Source organism: Wyeomyia smithii, chromosome 3, assembly GCF_029784165.1.
Source record: "Wyeomyia smithii strain HCP4-BCI-WySm-NY-G18 chromosome 3, ASM2978416v1, whole genome shotgun sequence".
In the NCBI taxonomy this organism is placed as follows: domain Eukaryota; kingdom Metazoa; phylum Arthropoda; class Insecta; order Diptera; family Culicidae; genus Wyeomyia; species Wyeomyia smithii.
Genome location: NC_073696.1, coordinates 75,997,007 through 76,013,397, shown reverse-complemented (window position 1 = coordinate 76,013,397; position 16,391 = coordinate 75,997,007). Strand labels below are relative to the sequence as shown.

General features: G+C 43.1%; 1 protein-coding gene across 1 annotated transcript; it reads left to right on the top strand.

The window, feature by feature from the left end:
* Positions 1-352: 352 nt before the first annotated feature.
* Positions 353-9,597, top strand: LOC129732050 (augmin complex subunit dgt3). The gene is made up of 7 exons (XM_055692514.1): positions 353-456; positions 515-657; positions 719-1,085; positions 1,140-1,450; positions 8,485-9,045; positions 9,110-9,287; positions 9,368-9,597. The coding sequence occupies exons 1-7, from the start codon at positions 364-366 to the stop codon at positions 9,539-9,541; spliced, it is 1,827 nt and encodes a 608-aa protein (XP_055548489.1). The 5' UTR covers positions 353-363; the 3' UTR covers positions 9,542-9,597.
* Positions 9,598-16,391: the final 6,794 nt, after the last annotated feature.

Sequence of the window (16,391 nt, the reverse complement as noted above, 5' to 3'; positions counted from 1 at the left end):
AGTTTTCCGCGGCTTCTCGAGTTTTGATAAAAAACGTTCCAATTCTATAATATTTCACATCGATCAATTTCATGACCAAAAAGAAAAAAAAAACCAAAACAAACGCCATGTTGCCGAATATGTTGGTATGTCCCCCCTGGTAACACTTTACTGAACACCCCTTCCTCTGAGCGTATTACGTTATATATGATTGAACTCTTACCTGCCTGATGGTGGCTGCTGTATTGAAATATTTCACATGGATGGCCGATAAGGCATTTCTTGTTTTCGCTACTTTACGCAGTTTCTTCTTGGCGCTGGGATTGTTCCTGAACTGTAAACAAAAGATTCAATTTTGACGTTTGAGCAAGTATTCGTTGCTTGATGAGTACTGAAGTTGCAACGGTTTGTGTTGAATTTTTAATAATATCTACAACGTATTTGTTTCGGTTTATAACAATGGAAGAGTCAGGAAAGGTAAAGAATCCGTTAAATGATTTATAATTTTGGTTTCAATGTTTCTCTATGCAAGCAGAATTTGGGTATTTTGAAACGAATCAGTGGCATCGATGTAAGTCGATTGTGGCTTCTGCATGATGAATCGTTTAAAGAATTTTTCGATTGGTTTGGTCAATCTGTTGATGAGGACAATTTAATCACAGACAGTCTTCTGAGAGAGTAAGTGCGTCCCATAGATTTGAAGTTTAAAAGGAAATTATATTTTCTTTATCTAATTCAGATACGGTACACTAGAGAATGACGGTTTGGTGTTATCTGATGAGGAGGTGCAGAGGGAATTGAAAATCTTAGAGCAGGACTATCCAAACATATTAGTAAACAAGGACAGTGATGTGCAAGTTTATGAGGAGAAACTGGAACAGCTAATGGCAATCGAAGAGGAGTACGAGCGGCTCATAGCCGATGCCAAGAAAACAGAAATATCTCTTACTAGAGAACTTTCCGATTTGGAGCTAAAAATTATCGATGCAGAATTCAATCAAGGGCAAGTGTTCTCCGAGTGCACGGATAAAGCTACTTTCCTGAATGATATCCAATCGAGTACTCAACAACAGATCTTTGAAATGCATCAGTGCTATGTTTCGAAAGTAAAAATGTTATTGTTCTGCAAAGTAGATATTCATCGTGATATTTATTTTCAGCAAAATCCACCCCTCTTCATATACCAAATGCCGATTGAGCAGTTCAATATGAAATGTGATCAATTTCTAAAGTATCTGGAGATGTACATAAGAAGGCATTTTTCTGTTAGAAAGCTGGACGATAGCGATCACGATCTAGACTACTGTCAAGACCATCGAGATTCTGTTGTGCAGTTGGAAAGTATTAAAGCGAGATTAAATTTAGGCGAACTAAAACTGCTCGAAGTGAAGAAGGAATACCATGGCCTTAGTAAGATGATGGATCGTATTCATGATTTGTGCTGGCAGCCGATGAAAATATCGGCAATGAGGTAAGCTCTGTGTACATCTGAGTGTGCAACATTATCCCTCTTATTCGGTCAGAAACTGTGATGTTAGTGCGAAATTTCAATAGAAGGTAGAGTTCAGTTTGACAGTGAATGGGTTGCAAATTTGGCCACAGAAGCAAATTGCTCACCAATCCATTACTTTTCATCTGATCCTTCTGTAAAATTTAGAGTATCTTCTGAATCAACTTACTAAAACCATTCTGTCAAATTGATTTTGCATTAGAATGCAATGATCTGTGGCTGTAGGAGTGCAGCACTAGTTTTCGAATTTCTTGAATATGTCTTCTTTGGCAAGTAATCAATTGCTGCGGAGTGACGTGTCGCAACTTCATGAACCAAGGAAATTTGTCAGAGATTTTCTTTGCTGCTTTTTTTTTACATACACATACATTGTTTATATCGTTACTATGTTATTTGTTTCAATGTACCTAGCGCCTCCATCAATGGTCGGAAGTGGTCAGAAAATTAAAAAAAAAAAAATCACAGGAAGGTTGTATGCAAAGCCACGACCGTAAGGTTGAAGTAGAATACTTTTACAAGAAAGATAACCCGGCTGCTTGCGTGTCAGTCATTTTTCCTAGCAAATAACTGTTGACCGCTCATTGGCAGTATTGAAAATTCTGTGCAAATGAAGTTGAAGTATTACTCAATTTCAGTTTGCACATATAAATACGACCTCACTGAACAGGAAAAGAACAAACTCTTTGCAGCGCAAACAAGTTTCAACAGTTAGAGTATATGTACGTACATGTAAATTCAAATTAAGATAATTAACTTTTGGTTAAAGCTCAGAACGTGAAAATATCAAATCTTCAATTCATTTGTTTGGTTGTCCTAAAAATGACAGTTTGTTGTTGAATTTAAAATCGGATATGACGCTGATTGCATCTCTGTGCTACGCCGATAGCGGGAGTTATGGTGAACTTAAAATCGGTTGCTGATCGCAACCTTTGAGCTGCCCCAACAGTGCGGGGATCAAGATACACGGACAACATGCACTGTGGAAGCTATTTCACATTCAGTAAATTAGACGGGTGCGACAGATTTAAATTGCTAGGATCCAACACAGAATGCTTGCTTACGTTGTCAAAAATTATTAACTTTCAATGACTTGTTTAATTGCCTTGAAAAAGGCATTTTGATTTCCAAAATTGGATTTCCTGATGGCAATCTTCTACTGCCCCAACACGGGGGGAATAATGGCAGTCTGGCGACACACGCTGAGAAGAACCGCGCTGCTCCTGAGACGTGATGACCAACCACAGGGCAAGTGATTTGTTTAATTTGAAGGCAACCACAGGCGCAACCCGCTGCTATGGTCTGTTACTGCTGAGTGCCGATATCTGCTGTTACTGCTGTCAACGTTGTGGACGGTCCATCCAGTTCACCTTCCGACTAATGAATGTAGCTAGTTTTCCCAGAAACACTCTTTTATAGCCGAAGGGTGCTACGTAATAGGCCACGCCTTTTAGTTCAGGTTTACCATTTCCTTATGTTCTTTAGACGAATTATTCCACAATTCGCATTTGATTTTTGTATCCAGCGAAAACACCGATGGTGCTCTCACACACGCAACGGTTTTAACCCGTATCTTATTGCGGTTTGTAACATCAAGCGATTTCGTTTGCTCATTGTTGCGTGTTGCATCATGTTGCAACTTGGCAGCTGGGAGACGACGAAATTCTGTTTATGCTGATTGATTGAATCGACTTCATATTAGCTTTGCACAGTCGAACTAACTGCTTTTGTGAATGCGTTCTAACAGGGCAGTTTATTATTCAATGTCGGTGATGCTGATCGCAGCCTTTGCGCTGCCCCTACAGTGGGGGGTTTACTAAATAAAGTGAAAATTAGACAACTACAACAGAATTTGATTGCATCCCGCACAGAATGTCTGCTTGTGTTGATGCCAGAAAACCTTCAATTATTTGTTTATTTGCCTTGAAAAAAGCATTTTGCGGTACAAAATCGGTTACTGATTACAACTTTTGAGCTGCCCTAACATTGGGGGAATTAAGATACACGGACAACATGCACTGTGGAAGCTATTTTACATTCAGTAAATTCGACGGGAGCGACAGATTTAAATTGGGTCCTAAAGCTATACCAGTTTTTATATATCATTTGAAAAAGCCGTGTTTTCTGAGCGAAACGTGATTTAAAAAAAATGTTTATCGTTATCTTTCGATTTTTAAATGAAGAGTAAAAAAACTGCTCGAAGGGTCTAAGTTGACGTTTCGCCCATGTACGGTATATGAGAGAACTGTCATTTAGTGCATTTCGAGCAGTTTTTAATTTTTCATTTAAAAATCGAAGGAAAACGATAAACATTTTTTAAAAATCACGTTTTGCTCAGAAAATTGCACTTTTTCAGCAGATATATAAAAATCAGAAAACCGTTTTAAACTTTAGGACCCAATTGCTAGGATGCAACACAGAATGCTTGCTTGCGTTGACAAAAATTATTAACTTCCAATGACTTGTTTATTTGCCTTGAAAAAGGCGTTTTGATTTCCAAAATTAGATTTCCTGATGGCAATCTTCATGCTGCCCCAACACGGGGGGAATAATGGCTGTCTGGCGACACACGCTGAGAAAAACCGCGCTGCTCCTGAGACGTGGTGACCAACCACAGGGCTAGTGCTGCTGCTAAGGGAGGACGACTGCTGTTGTCGCTGTCTAGAACTATTATGAGCGGCTTCGGCTGAAACAGGCTCTTATATAGGCCAAATAGCATGTTTTCAATCGCAAGGTATATGATTCTGTCGACCGTGCTTGGGAAGCAAGCATATAACGACCAATCAGAGGTCGGATTTTACGTTTTGACAAGGCTTGACTATTATCAATAGTACAATAGTGTGAATAATAAAATTACAATTATCTTATTTTGGGAAGAATCTTAGAAGATTTTCCAATCTATTGCTGCAAGAACGAAGGAAATCCATCGAATACTAACCGATTTATTAGCATTTGAAATTGGACATATTTTTCACTTTTTTCGGTTTTAGATTTTTATTTCACATCCCTATGTAGCCGGACTTCCTGAGAGAAGTATTCTACTTCAAAAATCAAACTCTTCTTATTCAAGTTTTCCCCGATAGAATCTTTTTAAATAGCTTTCATTGGCAAGCTTAGACCCTGAGAAACCAGAGAGGCATTGAAGCTGTATAATATGTCGATCCTGAGACGGCGTGTACCGTCAACATCACTGTTACTATTATTACTATTACTTACCTTATCAGTAAGCTCTAGAGCGAAGTGTCCCATGCTGTACAAAGAAGTCGTCTCCAATCAATTCGGTCCATGGCTGCAGCTCGCCAGCCATGTCGTCTGCGGAGGCCCCGTTGTTCGTCTTCCACTTGATAGAGCCACCTTGCTCGCTGCGCGCCCCGTCGCATCGTTCCAGTCGGGTCGTTATCAAGAACCATTTTCACATCCGACATCCTAACGACAAGCACAGCCCACCGTAGTCTTCCGATTTTCGCCGTTTGAACGGTGAGTGGTTCTCCCAGCATGTTCTAATGCAACTCGTGGTTCATCCGCCTCCGCCATGATCCATCTTCCATCTGCTCTCCACCACAGATGGTACGCAGCACCTTCCGTTCGAAAACCTTGGTCTTCACGAGCATGGTGTATATTAATACCATTATCAATTCTATTATTACCTTTTACTAATCGCAACAATAATTTTCGACAGGTAAAAATGTAGTGTAAATATAACAAGTGAAAAATCAAGTTAGGACAGAACCACATTCAAGAGATCTTTTAAGCGGAAATGCAGTAACAATTCACAATCAACATCTAAAGTAAACATTAAACTAAAAATCTCTCAACTAGTGTTTGAATTGCTTAACAAATTTTCTTGGATCGTACACTCCGCGACTGTTGAAACCATTTTAACCAGTTAGTTGAATTACTTAAATATTTTTGTTGGAGTAGGAAACCAAATTTCGCGACTAACGACAATATTTTTCAAAATATGGAGCTTAAGTAATAGCCGCGCTAATAAAAGATTGGTTGAAGACGTCAGTGAAGCTGACGAAAATAAAAAACCGCTTGAAGTTTCTCTTGAATTGTAGAAGATGCAAATTCGACCAAAATACCTGGATTACCGGGTGAAAATTCATGTACAGTGTAGTGCATCGAAACGAGAACTCAAAAATTTGGAATACAAGCAGAAAATTCGAATAATAAGTGTGTTGATAAAAGACTGTAAAAAGCAAGAAGAAAGAAGAGACACCTAAAGCAAAAAACTCATTTCCCTTTGAGGAAGAAGAGGAAGAAGAAGGCGCACGAAATGGTTGAGTAAGGAGCAGCTAATCAATACCACAGGTCGATGGAAACTGAGAAGAAAAAATTGGATCAACTTAAATCGAGAAAGGTGGGAGAAACACAAAATCAACCCGAATGGATCGAAAATACGACTGACCTTACGATTCCGGATTATCTGGAAAGGACACTACTCCTAGGACCGAACTTCAACGCCAAAATAGGAGCACTATACCGTACATTCTTACTTACTGATAAACCGACGGTTGCAGCCAGGTGGAAGGAGCATTTTCAGGCGCTATTGAACGGTGAGGAGCCGGATGAGCAGAACAGGAACAGGATGACGATTATGAGTGGCGAACAAGGTGTGGAGCCACCAACACAGGAGGAGGTGAAAAAGGCTATTAGAGAGCTGAAAAATGGCAAGGCTGCTGGGAAGGACGGTATCCCGACCGAACTTTTAAAAGCGGGTAGCGAGCGGCTGTACTATGCGATCCACTAGATAATACTAAGGATCTGGGCGGCTGAACAAATGCCGAACGACTGGTTGGAAGGCCTCATATGCCCTACCTATAAGAAGGGCCGTCGATTGGATTGTGGCAACTATCGAGGCATAAGGTTGCTCAACTCCGCATATAAAGTGCTCTCCCGTATCCTGTTCTTCAGATTGAGACCGTTAACGGAGTCCTTTGTTGGCGAATACCAGGCTGGTTTTCGACAGGGGCGTTCCACGACGGATCAAATTTTCACTCTGCGACAGATCTTCGATAAGTTCCGGGAGTACAACTTACCGATTCGCCATCTGTTTGTGGACTTCAGGGCGGCATACGACTCAGTGAAAAGAAACGAGCTGTGGCAGATCATGCTGGAACACGGTTTCTCTACGAAACTAATTAAGCTGAGTCGAATGACACTGGAGGGATCAAAATCGTGCGTGCGGATAGCTGGCGAGACATCAGCCGCGTTCGTAACGTTGGATGGACTGAAGCAGGGAGATGCGCTCACCAAATTACTGTTTAACATCGCTCTTAAGGGTGCAGTATGAAGAGCAAACGTGGAAAGAAACGGTACGATCATCACGAAATCTCACATGCTTCTTGGCTTTGCGGACGACATCGATATCATCGGTATCAACCGTAAGGCCCTGGAGGAGGCCTTCGTACCTTTTAAGAGAGAAGCAGCGAGATTGGGACTAGTCGTTAACTCTGCCAAAACGAAGTACATGGTAGCTGGCAGAGAGCGTGGGAGTCCCCGTGGTGTTGGTGCTGAGGTGGAGATAGATGGGACACGATTTAAAGTGGTGGACGAATACGTTTATCTTGGTACGCTTGTGACATGTGACAACGATATGAGCCATGAAGTGAAACGACGAGTTGCAGCTGCGAACAGGGCTTTCTACGGACTGCGTAACCAGCTAAGGTCCCGTAGTTTGCAAACTCGCACAAAACTAGCGCTGTATAGGACGCTGATACTCCCGGTGGCCCTTTACGGACATGAAGCATGGACGCTGAAGGAAGCTGATCGACGAGTGCTCGGAGTTTTTGAGCGTAAAGTTCTGCGATCGATACTTGGCGGTAAGCTAGAAGATGGAGTGTGGCGCAGACGCATGACCACGAGTTGTACCAGGTATACAAACATGCTGATATATGAAGGTAATACAGCGGGGCAGGCTTCAGTGGGCTGGACATGTAGCCAGGATGCCTGACGAGAAAGCCGCCAAAGCTATCTTCAGTAGTGAACCAGGAAGAGGCCGTCGACTCCGTGGTAGGCCTCGCACGCGGTGGATGTGCGCGGTGGAAGAAGATGCATGATCTGCTGATAAACGAGGAGACTGGAGAGCGGCTGCCCAAGACAGAAGAAGCTGTTCGTTCTAATTCGTTCGACCCTAGACCGGTTAACGGTCCGTTAGCCAACAAAGCAAAAGCAAAGCAACCGTACATTCAATTCTTAGCACACGTAGAAACCGCTATCAAGATGAAGCCAAACATGGACGACATAAGAGCGGAAATCACCACCATGGTTTCTAACTATGTCAACTATCAAAAACAATCTCGAACGAAAGAGAATAACTGGATTCACAAGAACATAATGCGTAGCAAAAAGTTTCTCGACGAACATCCGGAGATCTGCATCACCAGAGCGGACAAGGGAAATAAAACCGTAATAATGACAACAGAGGAATACCACGCAAAATAAATGTTGATGGAGTCAACTTGATTGCGTAGTTCAATCTCTCGAAATAGCATATTTGTGTAGTACATTAAGTTCGTGGTTGTGGAGCGTCGCGAGAAAAATTCGTCTGGAAATTTCCAGATCAAGGGGATGCAGGGATTATGATTACTAGCGAAAAAATCCATTTCATTTACAAAACGACGGACCAAAAACTAAAGTTGTAAACACAATCTGCATCGAAACATAACAATGGAAAAACATGGAAAAAAAACAGATCAAATTTCGAAGCCAGTGTTACGGTTTTACGGACACTAACAGTCCCAAGACGAAATTCAAACATATTTGATGGGCAAGCTTCGTATCTCAAGATTAGCCGGGAGGCAGCACAAAGTCATAGCCTCTGTATTCCAGGGCATGCATGGGAGTTTTCAATTCGTTCCTCTACCAAAGTTTGCATTCCGTCAATTCGTTCGTCTTGAGTCTTTTGTTTCAGCTTTACCCGAAACATTCCCACACCGTATTTAAGGTCTTATTAGAAAGCCTCTTTAATTAGTGATTGTCAATTTTATTTTCAGAAAAATGTGCACGGAACTGACTTGTGCAAACGAACAGGACCGGTTACGTATCGACGTGATGAAGCAGGAGTTGGAAATGTATGTGCGGCAATCGAACGAACAACGTATCGAAGGTATTCTGTACGAAAACACTAAACTTAAACTCGATCGTGCTGTAAGTCGGTTGGAGTACATTAAGAAACTGGCTGAAATTATCTCCCGCGCTTTGATGAACGCCGAAATGCTATGGGTCTGCATGCATTTAGACCTGGAAAAGATAAAAAACAAGTTCGATAACAGTGATGAACTAAACTCGGAAACGCAAAGGTGTCTGAAACGGATTGAAGCATTAAATGCAGTGGAAAAAAATCACACTTACGAGGAAGCATACGAGGAGTTTGTGGCACAATTTTCGGCTCTCCTTGGTTCTCTTAACCTCAATCACTCGAGTGGAGATCGGTCGATTAGTTTGAAAAACTGTGTTCAGGATTTCGCGGATTATAGGACTCGGGTTTTTAAGAACTTACAGTCGGTTGTAGGCGGGAAGTACTACAAAAATATGAACGATTTAATGGAAGATCTGTAAGTTTGTAGAATATATTCGAAGGTTGTTGTAATTGTTTATGTTTTAATTTCCATATTCCAGAGAGCAGTGCGAATTGCAGCTTTTGAAATACGTTTATGATGGACCCGTTAATGGGCCACAGTTCTTTGATCAGCAGTATCAGGAACGAATACAGCGATTAGATTTCGATATGAAACAAATAGAGAACGCTCTAAAAACCCTCAAGACTGATTATCAACAAAACATCAACGAGCCTAAGGCAAGTATTATTTCTGCTTCTGAAGCGGTTGCTAAAATATTCGGCATATCTATTAATTTCTCACTATATTGGATTTATAGAATAATGAGAAATTTTGGCGATACAGGCAAAACTTGTGGGTGTGGTTCTTGACCGAGCCAAAAAAAGTCGCGATTGCCATTAAAGAAGTTACAGCGGCTGCTACACAGATGGCGGCATATAAAAGTATTTCTGGTATCAAGTGTAAGTCTATGGTCGATGATATGAAATTTTAACCATTGTGATAATAGTTATTTTTTTACTTTTTCGAATAAAATTCTTATCTTTGTAACTGTATTCAAAGAGTGATGAAAGAGAAACCTTTCCCTGTTTAAAATGCAACGTTGACATCCTTTGTCAACGTAAGTGCTCACTAATTTAGCAGCCCGTTAGCGTTCGTTTCATTTATGTGTACACCGTGAACTGCCGAGCTTACATTTGCACGAATGATGGCGATGATGATGAAGGTAGTTAGCCCATCCGGTAGACCACCGCATACACTCGAGCGGAAGGGAGATAGAGCGCACCAAAACGAGCCACTCGGCAGACCGCACTTTCGAGGATTAAAATTTTAAGCGCATTTTAATGCTCGTTAATGTACCGAGCCAGATCCAGTATACGTCCTCTTGCAGACAGACCGACGTTGATAGGTTGCACACACTCGGAAATGTGCTCAGTGTTGAGAGATTTGCACGCTTTTGGATGTTGCTGCTGCTCGCCCGCTCGGTCCTACCCGTTTTCCATTCCAATGGGATTAATTAAATAAAACTTAACAAAAACACCACCAAAAGTCGGAGGTTTGGCTTGGGTGTTTGGTGAAATTACTGCAAAATGCATTCACGCCATGCGCGTGTATCGCGTCGAAAGCAAGCAACATGGCGCTGTCCGAGGGTAACACTCGAAGAGAGGCGCGGGTGTACGGTTCCCTCGAGAACCATTGCAAACGCTTCGGACTGGAATTGTTCTATGGATTTTTTTTTTTAAATAATGGCTAGCTGAAGTGCACACGTGTGTAAATGGCCCTTTATTTGATTTTATAAAACATGTTTTATTCAGTTCACGGCTGGCGATTGCGAAGCAAATGGTTGACAGCGACACTTTGTGCTGGAATGTGAGTTACTTAGTGTTTGAAAATCACGGAAATAATTACGAGAAATAGCATTTAAAATTGTTAGTGGTCAAGTATTACGAGATTTGTCATTTGTAATTTTTTGGTCGATTTTCATCATAGCAATTGGATATGGAAAAGCGTACGCTGCCGTTTTTCGCATAACAGTCTTATGTAAAATTTAGGGATTTGCTAGTTTTTTTTTGCGAAGATGTGTCTATTTTATTATGTTTTTTTTTTTTTTTTAAGAATGGCAAATAAAAAAGTAAAGTTTCTTCCACACAACCTTGAATTCGTATGTGTTCTGGATTTGCAACGTCTTAATCGATAGTATAACACAGGTTTTTATTCGAACTCAACCCCTCCGAAAAATTCGTATAAGTGTGTCAAGGCATCAAGTATGTATGTATAACAAATTCATTATAAAAATTACTCGAAAAAATGAATACTCCGGTTTTGTAGCCTTAACCTACGGCGAACATTGGCGTTTCGGAAGGCTTGTCCTTTCCATAATCAAGAACAACTGGGAGAATTACAAACAACAGCGCACTTTTTCCGGTTCCGGCCTGAATCAAGGGTATCCGTAGTCCCGGATTCGATTCCACAGCCAGTTCCGTTGCTTATTCATAAACTTTCAACCGTTCCGAATGACAGTTCGGAAACTCTTGGTAGTATTGACTGTTTATTCATGGAAACATTTTTCGAGCGTATTTAGGTCTACTTCTGTAAATAGGTCTCAAATACCGAGGCCCTATCGTTACGTTCCTTGCAACGTAGTAATCCTAAAAAATTTAAGTTTCTCTGACGAATATGTTTATATGGCCACAGAAAAACTGAAACCTTCTTCTTCAGCCAGACCTGATGGTATTCCAGCTATTTTTTTAAAAAGTTATGCCATCGCGCTTTGTGTTGCGCTAAGAAGCATTTTTAACAAATTGTTTCTACAAGGAGTGTTTCCTGATTTCTGGAAGAAGTCGGCTATGTTTTGAGTTTATAAAAAGGCAACAAACACGATGTAATGAATTACAGAGGAATAACTTTATTATTCGCTGGATGAAAATTATTTGAGATTCAATTCGGCAACACGATATCCCGTGAAATCAAGACATATATATCAACAGTCCAACATGGTTTTTACCCAGGTAGATCAGCTACGACTTACTTGCTAGAGTTTACATCGCACTGTACAAAAAATATAAAGAACGAAATGCAAGTAAATACCATCCTTACAGATCCGTATTGATTACAATATTCTGTAGGCTAAAATTGAACGTCTTGGTGTATCACACCATTTTACTAAGTGCTTAGGATCTTTCCATGTAGACTGCACACTGTACATTGAATTAAACAGTCAGATAGTTTCGTTAACTTGTCGCGTGTTACTCAAGGAAGTAACTTTGGATCATTGCCTTCCAATCTTTTTTTTTTTCAATTATGTCTGTTACGTCATTCCACCTGATTGTAAACTCATCTGTGCTGATGATAACAAGCTTTTCCGCATCATTCGTCCCAAGCAAACTGCAGCAGAAGAATTCTCTGATTAGTGTAGCCGTAATTTGCTGATGATCGAAATGCTCCGCAATGTCCTTCACACAAAATATTAAGTCGCTGCCTAGAAACTAGAGTATATTTGGAGAAATCTCGCGCAGCTTTTCAAGAGGACCTAAGTGTACTGTTTCAGGATTATTACCCAGGAAGTTGACGAAACTGGAGATTGTTGATGTGAAAGCGGTGCGTATTGCGATTCGGAAGTTCTGGGAGGAAAACTTCCTGCTACGAATTGAACAGAAATAAGAAGCCAAAAAGCTGAAAACCTCAAAGTCCAACGTCTAATGAGCCAAAGGAAGATTGGAGCTGACGACGTATAAGAAACAGAAGCAACCTAAAAGAAACCTTACGCAGGCAGTCAGTGTGAAACTATGAGCGAGAAAACTATACGACACAATTTTCGCCAAGAACAAGTACTGCATCACGATGGAGACGAAACGAATTCGAAGTATAAAGCATTGCCGGGACCGCAAAATTATTCGGCTCGGGAAAATGATGATGTTGACAAGGCGGATACCACAGTTCTTATTATTGTAAAATAAATATAGTCTTCGTTGGTCGCTCTTCCGGCATTCTAGCTACATACTCAGCCAACTGCAACCTACCGTGTTTTATCCGCTCAACTGTATCCACCGATTTGTACACCTGGTACACTTCATTGTTCATGCATCTTCGCCAAACACCGTAGAAGGCTCTGTTCGCAGGAGAATATTTTGTAAACGGTGTAGAGAAGGGTTATGCCCCGATAACCACTACAGTCCAGGCGGTGGCCTTTTTTGCAGATCGGGCATATGAGACCCTCCAACCAGTCCGAGGGTAACTCTTCATCGGAACACACTCTCAAGATGATCCGGTGTAGAGCACGATACAGCTATTCGCTCCCGACTTTAAAAAGTTCGGCTGGAATGCTGTTCTCTCTAGCTGCCTTGCCTTCAGCTCTTTCACTGCTTTCTGAACCTCGTCCATGGCATTGGTGGGTTCCACAGCTTTGCCGTCATCCTCAATCACCATCCTGCTTCTCTCAACTACGCTGTTTTCTTCACTATTTACCAGCACACCAAAGTGTTCCTTCCAACGCCTGGCCACCTCCGTTCTATCGGTAATTAGGTTCCCCTTCCTATCGTTGCACATGACAGGGGCTGACACGTTTGGGTTCCTGATTCCATTTATCTTCTTGTAGAAGCTTCTCGCATCATGCCTGGAGAAGCCACCGTCCACCTCCGCAAGATTCCGCTCCCAATGCTGTCGTATTTTTCGGCGAAGAAGTCTTTTTTCAGCAGCTCCAGCTTCCCGGTATCTTCCTACGCTCTGACGAGTCACAGCCATGGCTGAAATGTGAACTCTGGCGCGATTCTTTTCATCGGTCGCTCGCTGGCACTCAGCGTCAAACCATTTATTGGACGTGGCTGTCGCAGATGTACCCAACACTCCTCCCGCTCAATGATGTCACGCGTTCAGGGGGGCACTCATTAAACGTCTTTTCCAAGGCCTCATAGAACTCCTACTTCTCTTCATCAGGTTTATCGTTGGTCGATGCGTACACAATGATCAGTTGAAAAATTGACAAATGGCTGGATACGTGTAACTTGAGACCCTAATGTGGCCATTCACCTCTGTCCAGTAACTCCTATCCCAACCTCCACGTGGTGCCGACCGGAATACGAGTAACCTTAGAGATTGGGTAACCAACCCGGGTGAAAACTATGGTCGTATGCTGACTGGGAAGGGGGTCGTACGCGGCTGTATCCCCATAGGGGCGGCGTACAACAACGTCTGACCCGGAGCGGGCGGCTGGATTATGGCATGCTGTATCCCGCCAGCTACACCTAAGATGGCTGCCCCATCAGAAGGATGTAGGTATCGCGACCCTGGTAAGGTAGCATACCGAAACCTTTCTGCAACCACGAACAATGAATTTAGAAATACGAAACGGATCAATCGGCAAAGACCTAGGCTACGAACACGGAAAAAGATTAAGGTAAACGATTGGAAATTGGGTACTTGCAACGTCCGATCTTTCAATGAACCGACGCGGGCGTGCTTGCTTGCTCGAGAACTACAGCGGCAGGGAGTCGGAATCGCAGCGATTCAGGAGGTTCGGTGGCCAAATTCCGGAAAAAAGGAATTCCGTGCAGTAGACCCTATTGCACGCACTTCTTTCAAGAACCACATCTACTACAGTGGCGGCATGGCAGCGGAACGGGGCGTCGGTTTCGTAGTGCTGGGAAATCAGAAAACAAGAGTCATCCGGTTGAGGCCCGTAGATGGCCGTATATGCGTGTTAAGGATTAAGGGCAAATTCTTCAACTACAGTTCAATCAACACCTACGCACCGACAAACGACAAATCCGATGAACTCAAAGATGAGTTTTATGACAAGCTTGAGCGAATCTATGACAAGTGCCATAAACACGACGTAAAAGTCGTCATCGGAGGCGCAAACGCACAGGTTGAAAGGGAAGAATTCTTCCGTCCGGTCATTGGAAGGTATAGCCTCCACTCATCAACCAATGAATACGGCCTGAGGCTGATAATCTTTGCCGCGGCCAGAGGAATCCCGTTCTTCAGATCGAGACCGTTAACGGAAAGAGGATCCGCGCAAGGTTGTCGAACGTGCTGAAATCTCGCACAGAGACGAAGACGCGTTTCAACATTAAGCGGTTGAAAGCTGATGGCGTGGCAGCAAAATACGCCAAAGAGCTGGATCAACGGATCGCAGAACAGCAGAAGGAAGGAGTGGAAGACATAAATGGGCTGTGGAGCAGTATCCACGGCGTCATCGAAACGACTGCGAGAGAGGTGGTAGGTACGACGCGCGGAAGACAGCCTAATGGCTGGTTCGTTGCCGAGTGCCAGAGAGCGACAGATGAGAAGAACCGTGCCAGGATCCGCATGCTCACTGCGGCTACGCGTCAGAACAGAGAGAGGTACAGGGTGGCAAGAGCTGCCGAAAATAGAACCCACCGTCGGAAGAAGCGCGAGTACGAGGAGCAGGTGCTCACCAGCGCAGGGGACAGCTATGCCCAAAACGACGTGCGGAGATTCTATAGAACTGTCAACAGAGTCAAAAGTAGGAATTTCCTTGTGCCGGTCATGTGTAATGATAAACCGACGGTTGCAGTCAGGTGGAAGGAGCATTTTCAGGCACCATTGAACGGTGAGGAGCCGGATGAGCAGAGCAGGAGCAGGATGACGATTATGAGTGACGGACAAGCTGTGGAGCCACCAACACAGGAGGAGGTAAAAAAGGCGATTAGTGAGCTGAAAAACGGCAAGGCCGCTGGGAAGGACGATATCCCGGTCGAACTTCTAAAAGCGAGAAGCGAGCGGCTGTACTATGCAATCCACCAGATAATACTAAGGATCTGGGCGGATGAACAAATGCCGAACGACTTGTTGGAAGGCCTCATATGCCCTATCTATAAGAAGGGCCATCGATTGGATTGTGGCAACTATCGAGGCATAACGTTGCTCAACTCCGCATATAATGTGCTATCCCGTATCCTGTCCCTTAGATTGAGACCGTTAACGGAATCCTTTGTTGGCGAATACCAGGCTGGTTTTCGACAGGGGCGTTCCACGACGGATCAAATCTCCACCCTGCGACAGATCCTCGATAAGTTCCGGAAGTATAACTTACCGACTCACCATCTGTTTAGTGAAAAGAAACGAGCTGTGGCAGATCATGCTGGAACACGGTTTCCTTACGAAACTAATTAAGCTGAGTCGTATGACGCTGGAGGGATCAAAATCATGCGTGCGGATAGATTGCGAGAAATCAGCCGCGTTCGTAACGTTGGATGGACTCAAGCAGGGGGATACGCTCTCCAACTTGCTGTTCAACATCGCTCTCGAAGGTGCAGTACGAAGAGCAAACGTGGAAAGAAACGGTACGATCATCGCGAAATCTCACATGCTTCTTGGTTTTGCGGACGACATCGATATCATCGGTATGAACCGTAAGGCCGTGGAGAAGGCAGCAGCAGCGAGATTGGGACTAGTCATTAACTCAGCCAAAACGAAGTACATGGTAGCTGTCAGAGAGCGTGGGAGTCCCCGTGGTGTTGGTGATGAGGTGGAGATAGATGGGGAACGATTTGTGACATGTGACAACGTTATGAGCCGTGAAGTGAAACGACGAGTTGCAGCTGCGAACAGGGCCTTCTACGAACTACGTAACCAGCTAAGGTCCCGTAGTTTGCAAACTCGCACAAAACTAGCGCTGTATCGGACACTGATACTCCCGGTGGCCCTTTACGGACATGAAGCATGGACGCTGAAGGAAACTGATCGACGAGTGCTCGGAGTTTTTGAGCGTAAAGTTCTGCGATCGATACTTGGCGGTAAACTGGAAGATGGAGTGTGGCGCAGACGCATGAATCACGAGTTGTACCAGGTATACAAACATGCTGATATAGTGAAGGTTATAC